The sequence below is a fragment of the Mastomys coucha genome, unplaced genomic scaffold (assembly GCF_008632895.1).
Source record: "Mastomys coucha isolate ucsf_1 unplaced genomic scaffold, UCSF_Mcou_1 pScaffold21, whole genome shotgun sequence".
Classification (NCBI taxonomy): domain Eukaryota; kingdom Metazoa; phylum Chordata; class Mammalia; order Rodentia; family Muridae; genus Mastomys; species Mastomys coucha.
In genome coordinates, this window is record NW_022196904.1 from 135,248,828 (window position 1) to 135,261,761 (window position 12,934).

Genomic DNA, 12,934 nt, shown 5'->3' on the forward strand with positions numbered 1-12,934 from the left:
AAAAAAAAAAAAAAAAAAAAAAAAAGAAAGAAAGAAAGAAAGAAAGAAAGAAAGAAAGAATGAACGAATGAAGGAGATGGTGGTGGTGGTGAAGCATATACCAAGCAGTCTCACATTTGATGTAATAGAAAGTAAAACATTTTTTGACGGAAAAAGGTTTTTCATTTGTTTCATAGATGAAAGTTCTTATTTTCATCTAGTTAATATATATATAGTTAGCTTAAGTGCAGTTTTCTTATTGAAGTTTAAATAGTTAAGTCATGAACTTACAGCTTCAAGTTGCATTTTTTAAGAGGCTTAATTTATTTATTGAATGTATGGGTACACTGTAGCTGTCTTTAGACACACTAGAAGAGGGCTTTGGATCCCATTACAGATGGTTGTGAGCCACCATGTGGGTGCTGGGAATTGAACTCAGGACCTCTGGCTGAGCCATCTTTTCAGCCACCCAAATTGCACTTTTTTAGAGGGGGGGTGGAGAGTTCTCAAACTCTGCAGGGTTTAGCAGGGATATTTACTGCCAGCCTGGAGTTTTGGATATTAATAGCCATTGAGGATACTATGAGAACACAGTGAGAGGAATCAAATTCAGGGTTGCTGAAAAATGGCTGTAGTAGGAGAGAGTAGAAAGGAGGAACACAGATAAGAGCCAAGCTAGGAGTGTCGATTGAGCTTACACAGTACCATGCCAGGACTACACCACGGATTTTAATTCTTTGCAGACACTTTTTCCACACGGTTTTAAATTTTATTTTATTTTTTTCTCTTTTAGAACTTTCAAAATGAATGAATTGAGCTATCATGGAAGAAAATATTTAAGGTCTATGGTGAAGGGTTTGTTATTGTCACAATAACAACCTTGCCAACATTCATAGTAAACTGTCATTTTCACATGAGGCTGAGAAAAACAGGAGTGTCGTTACCTTAGTAAACAATAAATCCCATTGCTTTAGTAAACCTCTGCACCAAAGGAATGCTTAAATCATAGGAGGATTCAAATTCTGTTTTTCTCCTTTTTTATCTCTACTACATATGTGGAAGTCCCCATCTTTCATGTATTTATCCAGACACAAATGAAGTGTCTCCCAGCCAGCTGTGTAAGTGCCATAAGTAGCCTTCGAGGGCCACACCTTCCTCGCTCCTTGAAGAATATTAGTTGAAGACTACTACACATAATGGCAGACTTAGTTATTTTTCAGGATTTTTTTGTTGTTTTGCATAATTGTAAGACTGATTTAATTTAGTATGTCCTTCTATTCCTTTTTTTTTTTTTTTTTTTTTTTTTTTTTTTTTTTTGCTTTAAGCGTTTTGAACTTCTTCTAAGAATCAGATACTAAGTGGAAATATTTCTTAAGCTCATTCTTTGATCCATAACTTTGGTCTAGAATAACTAACTGCTTCTTAGCCTTTCCATTTCTCATCCTGGCAGTTTGAGATTCTAATGTCTTTATTCCTATAGTCACAGTGAAATGACTGCTCTTTGGTGCAGTTCTAAGGGTATGAGAAAACCAAGAGGTAACACTGGGTTACCTAGGTTAACCTCTGACTGGGTTAAGGCCCACAGTTTGTGTCCCCCAAACATCTGTTTCTTCCAAATCCCCTTATTCTCTATTAGATGAGGTATAAGCAAACTTCCTAATTGTGTCTTTAGGTTCTTTTTAGGATTCTGTGAGTTTTATGGGCATATGTAAAAGTCCTGTGTTTAAAAAAGGGTAAGAATAGTTTCTTTTGAAAATATGAGCACAAGATGAGACAAGGTCCATGCTGTGCAATATTTGTAGGCAATTTTGAAACATGAACATACTGGGTTTTTAACATGGCAGCATAGTTTAGTGGCTCTACATAGCCTAGCTTCTATTTTAATGAAGAGGCTATTTTTATTAGTTGGATAGATAATGAAAACAAAGCTCATGTATAAAATTACTGTGAATTGAAATAGTTTAATAGAAAATTTGAAAAGTAAATAGTTGAGCCTTTCCACTTTGGATGGCGATGTATAATTATTAGAAGAGAGCTTAGACATCTAGAGCCAGATATCAATGTAGCTTGAATATTTTCTTTCTGATACTGGGAAGCGACATGAGCTCTACAACATCCTTTAGCAAAGAAGGAAGTTTAGCTGACTATAGATAGATAACTAGTTTATTTATCATGAATTGTGGAAGACACAAATGTCAGTGTTTATTGTCCGTGTGGTGTCAGCTATGTCAGTTGGCAGAAGGCTCAGAGGTGCCTCGTCTTCCCTGTGTCAGAGCCATGACTGCGTGAACAGGGACTGGCCTCACCACTGTGGACAGTCTGAGCATGAGTGTCTATAACACATCAAAGAGCTCCTTCCAGTACTGTCTGCAAAAAATAACAGAAGGCTAATATTACTGCTTGTTTGAAAACTAACTATAATATAATTAAAGGTATCAAGGCACAAAGCAGATATGTATCACCGATCCAAAGATTATAACTTAGAACATTGTCCCTTCTGAGTTCAGTAGAAAACACAATATCTTTGTATTTTCTCCTAACTACAGTTTAAACATTAAACCACAGTAAAAGTAGCTTATACATAATTAGTACAGAACTACTGGGTACTAAGAAATCAGTTGCCCATGAATATTTCTGTGAAGAATTCAGGTCATACTTTGTGCAGTGATTGGTGGAGAGCCAGGCCCTGGCATTGAGGTCTGGGAACTGCCATCTTTTCCTTGTTACATTAATGTCATTATGAGTTCAAGTTGTTTGGTCAACAAAGATCCCCTGTGCTTCAAGAACAGTGTAATTACATCTGTTTCTGAGGCAGCTGGAACCTCATTCTCAGAAGTGGGTACCCACTAGCATTTCTCAGCTAATGCTTTCCAGATGTAGTTGCCAAATCACTACCTATTGTCCTTCAATACCTGCTTTGGTGCCTTTTGGTAACTAAATAAACCACAGACTGACTGTCTAATTTTGGCGTATTCAAAGTGTTTTTGTCTTGCTGGTCGTAAATGTTTGGGATTTTAGCACAAAGCCAATGCAGATCTTGTCTCTGGAATGATGACTTGACCACAGCCCACCCCTCTCTGGGAAGGAATGTATTGGGGGAATGAAGGGTGTGGGGGGTAATGTACCACTTTAGCTGTGTGCATGTGTTCTCTGCTGCAGGCTTGTCCATGCGATCGTGCCTGGAGCACTCTGGTTTCCAGGTGACAGACACGATTCACGGTATAGTATGAGATCTCTGAAGTTGGAGCATTCTCTACAGCTTTCATTTCTTTATTTAGTTTTTGGATTCAAGAAATGCTTTTTAAAAAGAAAATTGTAATGCTTATTAAGTAGCAGCAGCTACAGTTTGTTCTGTGCTTAAAGAGATGCAGTGATTAAGATTTCAGAATGTTATATATTGAAATACCATCTTTTCCTTTTGCTTTTTTTTGTCCAAGGCAAACCAGAAACCCTATCTTCTGTTTCCTCAGTAGAAAATGACAAACAGTTAATAATTCTTCAAACTTCATGGCTTCAATTTGAGAATGCAGTTGAAGTACTCAGGTTCTTCCTTCAACTCCAGCACACCATGCACATATATCTATTGGGAGTGGGGTTAAAGCTGGACATAGACACTCTTCTTCACCCTCAGCACTGGGTGCCATTTCCTGTGTGAAGTTTAGCAGTGCTGACCCAACCTGGATGTAATGCCAGACCAGAGAGGTGAGACACTCTTGGGAAAAGTCACTTACAACTCTTGCAAATGCAAGAAGACTTAGATCAGTCACCATATTGACTGGAAAAGACCCGAACCCTGAGAATGTGATGAAAGGAACCTCCAGTCTCTGGCTTCCACTTACCAACATTGGCATATGTCCCCAAGGCCTCTTAGAGGCTCTGATCTGCCACCCATACTCATTAAGTCACCCATGTTAAAGATAACTCATGTCCAAGAAGGTGGACTAGATAATAATAATAGTAAGATATAGTCATAGAAATGACTTGTTTAGATTCCAAGAGGTAGTTATATAAGCTGCATTTTAAGCCATTTCATTGAGATCTTGTAACCTGTTCTGTAATATATTTTTACAGGGCTGGAAAATAACAAAAACAAAATTTTTGTCTTTTATTTTACCATTGAAACCAAGGAGGAGGAAGGCTATGAGCTATGATAATACTGAGAAGCACACGTGCTACCAAGTATTGAGAGCCAGCAGTGAGGCAGTGAGTAAAGGCAGTCCCTGACAAGCTTGATCTCCGAACCTGTGAGGGAAGAAGAGAACTGACTCCTGAAATTGTCTTCTGACTGCCACAGGGACATCACAGATTGTGAACATCTACATCCATACACATATATGTGCACATGCATAGCAATAACAAATAAAAAGTAAAAACATGTTAGCTGAGTCTCATGGCTTTGTGACAGCCCCAACTCTGGTTTGTTTAGGGTTTTTTTGCTTTTGTTTTTCCTAGCCTCGCCTGAGATGGAACAATAACATTAATTAGTAGCAGGGACTGTGCAGGATTATGGTTCCATGTTAGTATGTCTCTTGGCAGACATGATAGTTCAGGCCTTTAATCTCAGCATTCAGAAGGCAGGAGGCAGGAAGATCCCTAAGTTTCAGACCACCGAGGAACATACTGAGATCTTTGATCAAAAACATTAAAAACTAAGCAACAACAACAGAAAATGTGCCACCTAGAATTAGGTGTGGCTGGTGAGCTAGGGTGCTGGGCTGCACAGTCGGGGCTTCTGGCACTCAGTGAGAGAGAGGTAATTCCTTCTCTCCTGGGATTCTAGTAGACTAGAGACCGGAAGATGCTCAGGTTCTGCTTAGTCCTGCTTGGAGTGTTGGCTATTATTCCAGACTAAACAAACTGTTTAGTTAGGGTAGTCTTTCCTTCCCTCCTCTCCTCTCCTCCTTTCCCCGCCACTCCCCTCCCCTCCCCTCCTCCTCTCCTCCTCTATTCTCTTCTCTTCTCCTCTCCTCTTTCCTCTCTTCTCTTCTCTTCTTTTCCCCTTCCTTCCTTCTTTCCTTCCTTCCTTCCTTCCCTACTTTTCTTTGTTTTCTCTCTCTTTCTTTCTTTTTCTTCTTTTAGTGTTTTTCAAGACAGGGTTTCTCTATGCAGCTATCCTGGAACTCATTCTGTAGACCAGGCTGGCCTCAACCTCAGAGATCTGCCTGCTTCAGCCTTTCAAGTGCTAGGATTAAATTAAAGGCATGTTGGTTATTCTTTCTTAATCCTCCATAAGTCCCAGGCTATTTTAAAAGGCTATAGTTTATATTTTATAGAGATTTGTTTAAAAGAGGCGATAGGAGCTAGAGACATGGTTCATGGTCTAAGCTCACTTGGCTGCTCACAACTGCCTATAACTCCAGTTGTAAGGGATCTACTAGCACCTGACCCCTGTGAACACTTACACATGCATACACACACACACATACACAATTTTAAAAAGAAGATATTTGTCATTTCACAGTACCTTCTCTATGAATTTTACTAAGTCACTAATTTAGTTTTATCTACAAACTCTCCTGGCCCCAGACTTAGAGCAAAACAACATGCTATTCTGTTTGAACTCACAGAAGAGCTTAGTCAATGGAGTTTAGTCAAATCCATTTTTCTCATTAATTATTTGAGGAATCTTTTATTAAGAACTTGCCAAAATAAAATCTGTTAAGTCAATTTGTTCTGTGTGATGGTTTTGGTGAGCTTAGAGACAGAAACTTGTACTAGTTTGGAATAATAGGTAATTCAAAGTAGATACCCGTGTATGCTGGAATAATAGGCAATTCAAAGTAGATACCCGTGTATGCATGTGAGTGCTAGGGATTGAGCACCTGTGCTGCATGGGATGCTGCCATTGAACTCTATCCAGCTTTAAAGAAGGCTTTTCAACCTAAAGTTACACAGTAGCAAATTTAATCTAGTGTTCTCTGTCACCCTATGCTCCAACATTGTCTTTCTTGTTCCTGTCCCCTGTTGTGCATTTGGAGTCAGCTCACTGTGGAGCCCTGACTGACCTGAAACTCACTATGTAGACCAGTCTGGCACTGAGTCAGATCAGCCTGCGTGCTAGCATGAACTGCTGAAAACACATTTCCATTTTCTTATCAAGGCCCTGGGATAGAATCTCCTGAAGATCAAAACTGTAGCAGAAACATTTGCTACTTTCATAGTCTGATTCAAATTATAAAACCAAGCTAAGGACATTGGAAGAGAATTTGTGAAGCATGCTCAGCCCTGGGAGGGGAAAAAACAAACAAACAAAAACTTACTTAAGTTACAAAACCAAAGACATTGCTCCCTGGGAACATTCCTACTCTCCAGACTTCTTCATCACCTTCTCTTAATTTGTTTGTTCTTCAAAACAAAACAAAACAAAAACCAACCAACCAACAAAAAAAAAAAAAAGCAACCAAATCCATAAAGCCCTAAGTATGATTTGTGTCCAAAAAAAACAACATTTGAAGCTTGGTACCAAGTGTAGTGTTTGCTTTCAAGTAGCTTTAATTAGACAGACAAGTAAAAATGGAAGTCTTCTATTCTCTTATCTTAGCTGGCAGAATTTATATTTTAATAAATTCTTATTTTAAATTTAGGACTAGGTCAATAAAAAGAAAATCTTTACAGGGACAGGGACGACAGCTTAGTGGTTAAGTACATACAGAGGACCCAGAGCACCCACATGATGGCTCACAGTCGAGTATAACTCCATTTCAGGGAATCCAAGTTAGTTGGAGGAAAATGTAAAGTTGTACTCTGTGTTTAAACTGTGTTTTAATACCTGCCTTAAATAAAATTGTGTCACTAAAATAAGTTAGTACACATTCTAAAATCCTAATTTGCTTTCTGTCTGGACAGTCTTTGGGACTCTCACACAGATTAGGTGTCTGCTTGGTACACCTTAGGAGGTGTCTGCCTTTACATGAGCTCATGGCCTTCTATCTTCCTGCTTTGAGATTTCCTGTCCTTTCTTCTGAGTTCCAGCTCATTCTGTACTGAGGAAATAGAACATGGGACTACAGAAGTCCGTCTTGTCTTTGTGATGGTGCTCTTATGGTATAAACCATAAGTTCCACTTGGAACAGGATGGGGTGAGTGGGTGTGGGAAAGGAGCAATGGAATTTATGTCCACGTATTGTAACAATATGTTTAAAAGGAGCAGTTTTGGGACTAAGCTAGTTTATATTTTTAGGTAAAGTGACTTGTTTGGAGAGCACCATTAGACAGGGAAAGGACTTCTGTTAGCTAACAACCTGTTAACTGTTTCTCTAAGATACAGTTAGAGCAGTAACCGCATAGGAATAACCATAGTAATTTAGGGTTTTGAACAGGTCAAATCCCGTTAAACAAAGTTCATAGGATGTGAAAATTCTTCATTTGTCCTGACCTTCTACAGTGTATTAGTATGTAATTATCAGAACATAGAACTTATTTTGTTCATAACTTTCCTTGAAGAAAAAAAAAAAGCACATAGAGACATTTAGCCCCATTCAGTCTCTTGATTCACATGCAGCCATCTTGAGCATGGGCAACTAGTCAGCTCTGAGGTACTCAGTGACTCCTTGAGCATGTTTGCCATGTGCAGCACAGGGCAGTGCTTGCTGGCCTACATCAGCCACAGCAAAGAAGCATCAGGATTTTGTGTGTGTGTGCTTTGAGGGAGCACTAACAGTAAAAAACCTAGAGCCTGTCCTCATTAGGAACCCATAGATCTCTTGAGATAGACTGCTGTGTGAGTCCAAACAGTGGGGCTGGTTCCAGAGTGCTCTGGATATAAGAAGCAATAAAACTTTCTAATCCCGAGTCACTCTCTCCTCAGGTTGACACACTGTCAGCAAAGGGCAAGGGCTATTGGTATATTTTGGTTTTTGTACCTTTCATTGTAACGGGATTTAACCTGAAACATCTAGATTTTCATCAGAGAAATGCAGATTACACAGATGAAAATAGCACACCATGTTTGTACTGACTGCTCTGTTTCAGATGTACTCACCCGCATGTTATGTTTACTATTGCATATGTGTTAGCGCCAGTGTAAGGAGTCTTTTGCAGATAGCTTTATGAACATGGATGTTTATATTGTCTGCTTTTATAAAGAAGTAAGATAAATGTACTTTTTATACCAAACACATTAAGATACCTGTTGGAATGTTATTGGCATATGGTGGTGAGAGCGGTTGCTTTATCACAGGGGGTTTTGAATGCTGCTAGAGTAGCTGGTGTTGCTTAACGTGGCATTTTTTTTTCCTGTCCACACTTTCCACCCTTGGTACAGGTGTTTTTGATAAAGCTGTGGAATGGCAAGGTATGTTTTTTATGGGATGTTCAAGAATCTGTTAGCTTAAAATTCTTTTATGGAGGTTTCCTTTACAGGATACCTTTTGGGTTTGGCTCAAGTAAACCTGATGTAATTGTAAGATAACAGTTTTGAAAGCAGCTGACTGTACAATTTTGACAAAACTCTTATATTCTGATTTTGTTTTTTTCTCTTCCCATTATTACTAAGACAGTGTTTTGGTTTTAAAGCACTTGGGGTGGGGGGAGCTTTAAGAAATAGCCCAAGCTCTTAACCCCAGTCGATGATCCAGTCTGTTCTTATTGTTAGAAGCCTGGTTGCCAGTAATTTGCAATTTCATTAAGGAAACTGATGTAAAAGTAGCTCCTAATGGCAGTTATCAGCCAATCCTAGGACTTTGTTAAATGCACAGTCCTCTGTTTACATGGGGAACAATTGAGATTGAACTTCGACTGGTTGGAGCAAAGGGCTAATCTGGGCAAGTGGCAGGTGCATAGAGCTCACCCTAGCTTTATCACCTGCTTAGCACTGTCCTTTCTGTCCATGTTCTCTACTGCCTGCAGCCCTCCACAGGCATGTTGACATTCCTGTTTTGCAGGTTCGCTTGAGAGAACCACATAGCTAATTCAGGCAGAGATTTAGAAGGCCCGATTGGAAGAGAGCACTCTCTAGTGACTTTCCTCTAACAATGAATTGTGAAAGGTACTTGGGGACAGCCATGAGAGGCACAGCTATTTGGTCTCAGCAGTACATCCCTTTCCTTGTTAAAAGATGAAGCATTTGAAGGTTTTGGCACAAGTGCTGGAGACTGCTGGTGCCTGTAGACTACGCTGGTCACCTGGGGGGCCAAAAGCCCTTGTTAAATATCTGAGGTGTTTTGTGAACACCCATTCTGTGGTTGCAAAGTTAGTGTCTGCTCAGAGTGCTCCATCTCACCGGAAGTGTTTGCTTTTTCTCATTCATAGAGGTCCTGTAATAAAGAGGGATCCGAACAAGCTCAGAATGAAAATGAATTTCAAGTAAGTAATCGAGTCCCTTCTCATCTGCATGAGCTGTAAACTGGTGGTGTTCAGCATTACGGAATTGTGATTTGGCAGGCCTGGTTTCTGTACTTGATCTTTATCTTTTTCAAAAGAAGGTCCCTGGACCAGTTGGAGCCAGCTCACTAAGGCTGAGCTGCAAGAGGCTTCCTAATTGAATTCCTAGTTGAATTGTCTGTAGTGACAATTTCTAAGCAGTATTTGAGATGCTGAGAGATGCAGGCTTAGGTAATAATCTCCAATACTCTGCTGTAGAGGCACCTGTCTCCCCTGACAGTGTTTCGCCATCATTAGGAAGCAGATCATTGCCTGGTTGTCTCACTGGCATTCTTCCCCCTGGAAAGTGGCAGTGCTTGTCCTGGGTTTGGTAGCCAGGTTGGAAAGGCTTCTTCCCAGATTCTGAAATGGAACTAATAACACGGAAACACATGCATTCGAGGGAACTTGAGACTCCAGATGTAAAATGTGCAGTTGAATGTGGGTACCTTGTGGGCATTCTCTTGTGTGTTCAGACTTACAGGGAAGGGACACTTGTGTACAAAAGATGGTCAACGTGACATGGCCAACTGGCCACCCCTGGAAGGTTCTGGTCGGTGGGCTGGTGCTTCCTGCTTTCCCTGTCGGATTGCAGCTGCAGTCGCATCCCAGTAGCAGAGCCCCCTGTCCCAGAAGATCTCTGCTTTGCCTGCTGGCACCCACATTCTTTTTTTTTTTTTTTTTGGTTTTTTGAGACAGGGTTTCTCTGTATAGCCCTGGCTGTCCTGGAACTCACTCTGTAGACCAGGCTGGCCTCGAACTCAGAAATCCACCTGCCTCTGCCTCCCAAGTGCCGGGATTAAAGGCGTGCGCCACCACCGCCCGGCATGGCACCCACATTCTTGTTCATTCCTCCCTTGGGTTTTAGCTGCCATCCTCAAAGATAGACAGTCACAGCTGCCCCTCCCCTTCCTTCTTAGGACCGGCTTCACAGGATGGGACTTTCCCTGTGGTTTGGGGTAGGCATGTACACAGTTAGTTATAGAGGGTGGGAAAGCTGGTTTCCATTCCTCACTGAGTCCTTAGGGAGATGGTTGAGCAAATAAAGGTGCTTGTCGCCACCTGTTTTATCTCCAGACCCACATAGTGGAAGGAAAGAGCTCAAAATTTATCCTCTGACCTCTACATGTGCATGCATACACTTATAAACATGTGTATACATAAATGCAAAAATAATAATTGTCTTCCTCTTCTCACTATTGCTCCAGAGCCCACAGGTCATTCCTTCATGCCCTCTGTAGAGGACATTTTCTATCCAGCCATTCACAAGTGCTGCTGTCTCCTGCTTCTTCTATCTTGGATCCAAACATTTGACAATAGAAACCCCAGCCCACATGAAGGTCCTCTTGCCTTCATCCTGGTCTGTGGGCTGTCTGCTTCTTGCCCTCATTATGCCAAGATTCTGTAACAACATGTCCTTTCTGGGCTGGAGAGATGGCTCAGTGGTTAAGATCACCGACTGCCCTTCCAAGGGTCCTGAGTTCAAATCCCAGCAACCACATGGTGGCTCACAACCATCCAAAACAACATATCCCTTCTGACCTCTGTCATCATTCTGTGGTCAAGATACTCTGTTCTTAACAGAACCCCTCCTTAGCTTTTCCAATTATTCCTTCTGATGTCCTCTCCCATAAGTATGTCCTGACTGTCTCCAAAAGGTGGTAGGCACCCTCTTTGTCATGTGGGGCTCAAGCAGTTACTTTTGACTTTTTGGAGGTCTGTAGTGCAGACGTTGTTCCCTCCATATTCTCCATTGGCCGTCCTTCAAATGGACTGACTATGCCTCTGAGGCTTTCCCTCCATTCATTCTCAGTGCTTTCTTCCGAATGTCTCTTCTGTGCTTGCCTGGAACCCCTACCATGCTGAACCTAGCCACCTCCATGCTTGCCTTTATTGCACTGCACCCCACAGCCCAAGCTGATGAACTCTAGAGAATCTCACATTTGGGAGAGAGAGCTGGTGTTCCACCTCAGCAGTGCTTGCTGCCTGGCAGCCTGCTAAGCCTCACCCTCAGGTTTGCCTTGGGTTCTGAGGTCTGTCTCAGGTATCTCTTTTCTCTTCCAGCTTTCCTGTCCCCACCCTAGGCATGCAGTATGGAACTCGTTCTTTGGCTGCTCAATCCCGTCTTCTGACATCTTCTACTCCAGCCCCTGTTCTTTTGTGCCACCTTCCACTGGCAAACCCTAGGGAGGGAATCTCTGTCTTGCATTCAGCATGTCTACTCTTTCTTCTTTGGGTTTAGCTTCTCAGCTTATTGTCGTAATTCCCTACTCCTTCTTCAAGGAGCCAGATGTTCTTGCTGATGTATTTTCCACCTCAGTGTAATCTCTGCTACTTTTCCTTGATAAAATTTCTATTTTTATTTTTAAAATGAATTTCTTTATTATAGTCTTTCCTAAGTCTTTCTTAAGTTTTAGGGGTTTTGTTTGTTTTAAAGCCATGATTCATTCTTGGATCTCTGTACTTGGAGGCTGATGGAAAAAGATTGAGTTGGGGCTAGAGAGATGGCTCAGAGGATTAAGAGCACTGACTGCTCTTCCAAAGGTCCTGAGTTCAATTCCCACCAACTACATGGTGGCTCACAACCATCTGTAATAGGATCTGATGCCCTCTTTGGCTTGCAGGTGTGCATAAAGATAGAGCACTCATATATATAAAATAAATAAATAAATCTTTTTTTTTTAAAAAAAAAAAAAAGGAAAGATTGTGCTGAGTTTAAGGTCAACCTGGGCTATGTAGTAAAACCTTAACTAAAAAATCCTAACACTTCTTTCACCTTAGTTTGGTTGTATAGGGGATTAAATTCAGGACCTCTGAACCACCAGCACTTCAGAGGCAGGAAGACCATGAGTTCAAGGCCAAGACCCCCCCATTTCAATCAAACAAAAGATGATAGGTAGCATAGACCCATAGTCTCAGCTATTTGGAAGGCTGAAGCAAGAAACTCACTAGTTGGATTACAGAGAGAGTTCAAGGCCAGTCTGGGCAGTTTAGTCCGATCATACCTCAAAATAAAAAGTGAAAAACAGGAGGCTGGTAAAGTGGCTCAGAGATTCTAAAGAGTACCGGCTTCTCTACAGAGAACCTAAGTTTGATTCCCAGCACCCACATGGCAGCTCACAGCTGTAACTCCAGTTCCAGAGGATCTGACACTATGACACATTTTTCTGGCTACCTTGTACAGCAAAATTGCCGGCTTCTAACTTCACTTAATGCAGTATTACATATGCTTCTTTATGCTCCTTGCCTTCTGCCATCCAAGTCTTTCTCGCTTTCTAATATCTGCTGAAAATTCATATATGCAGCCTCTTACTGACACTGGCAATCTGGGATCATCACCCAAGACCCTTGCAGCATCTCTACCTGTTTCTTCTCTTATCATTAACTAACTAACTAGCTAACTAACTAGCTAGCTAGCTAACTAACTTGTGGATAGCAGTTTCTCTTCCTTCCTCTCCTCTCAGTCTCTCCTTCTCACATCACCTCCTCCATGTCCCCTCCCTTTTTCTTAGGAAAAAGGGAGGCCTCCCATGGATATCAACCCACCTTGCAGAAGCTACTTGTTTCTTTCTTTCTTTTTTTTTTTTTTTTTTTT

General features: G+C 41.1%; 1 protein-coding gene across 3 annotated transcripts in view; it reads left to right on the top strand.

The window, feature by feature from the left end:
- Chka (choline kinase alpha) overlaps nucleotides 1–12,934 on the top strand; it is a 48,725-nt gene that overhangs the window by 16,994 nt on the left and 18,797 nt on the right. The window contains exons 3-4 of one of the 3 annotated variants that reach the window (XM_031389113.1): nucleotides 8,243–8,272; nucleotides 9,229–9,282. The exons of 1 other annotated variant lie outside the window; for it this stretch is intronic. In XM_031389113.1, coding sequence (XP_031244973.1) covers nucleotides 8,243–8,272; nucleotides 9,229–9,282 — 84 coding nt within the window. The remainder of the gene's footprint in view (nucleotides 1–8,242; nucleotides 8,273–9,228; nucleotides 9,283–12,934) is intronic. One more of the 3 variants, XM_031389114.1, reaches the window with a different exon arrangement.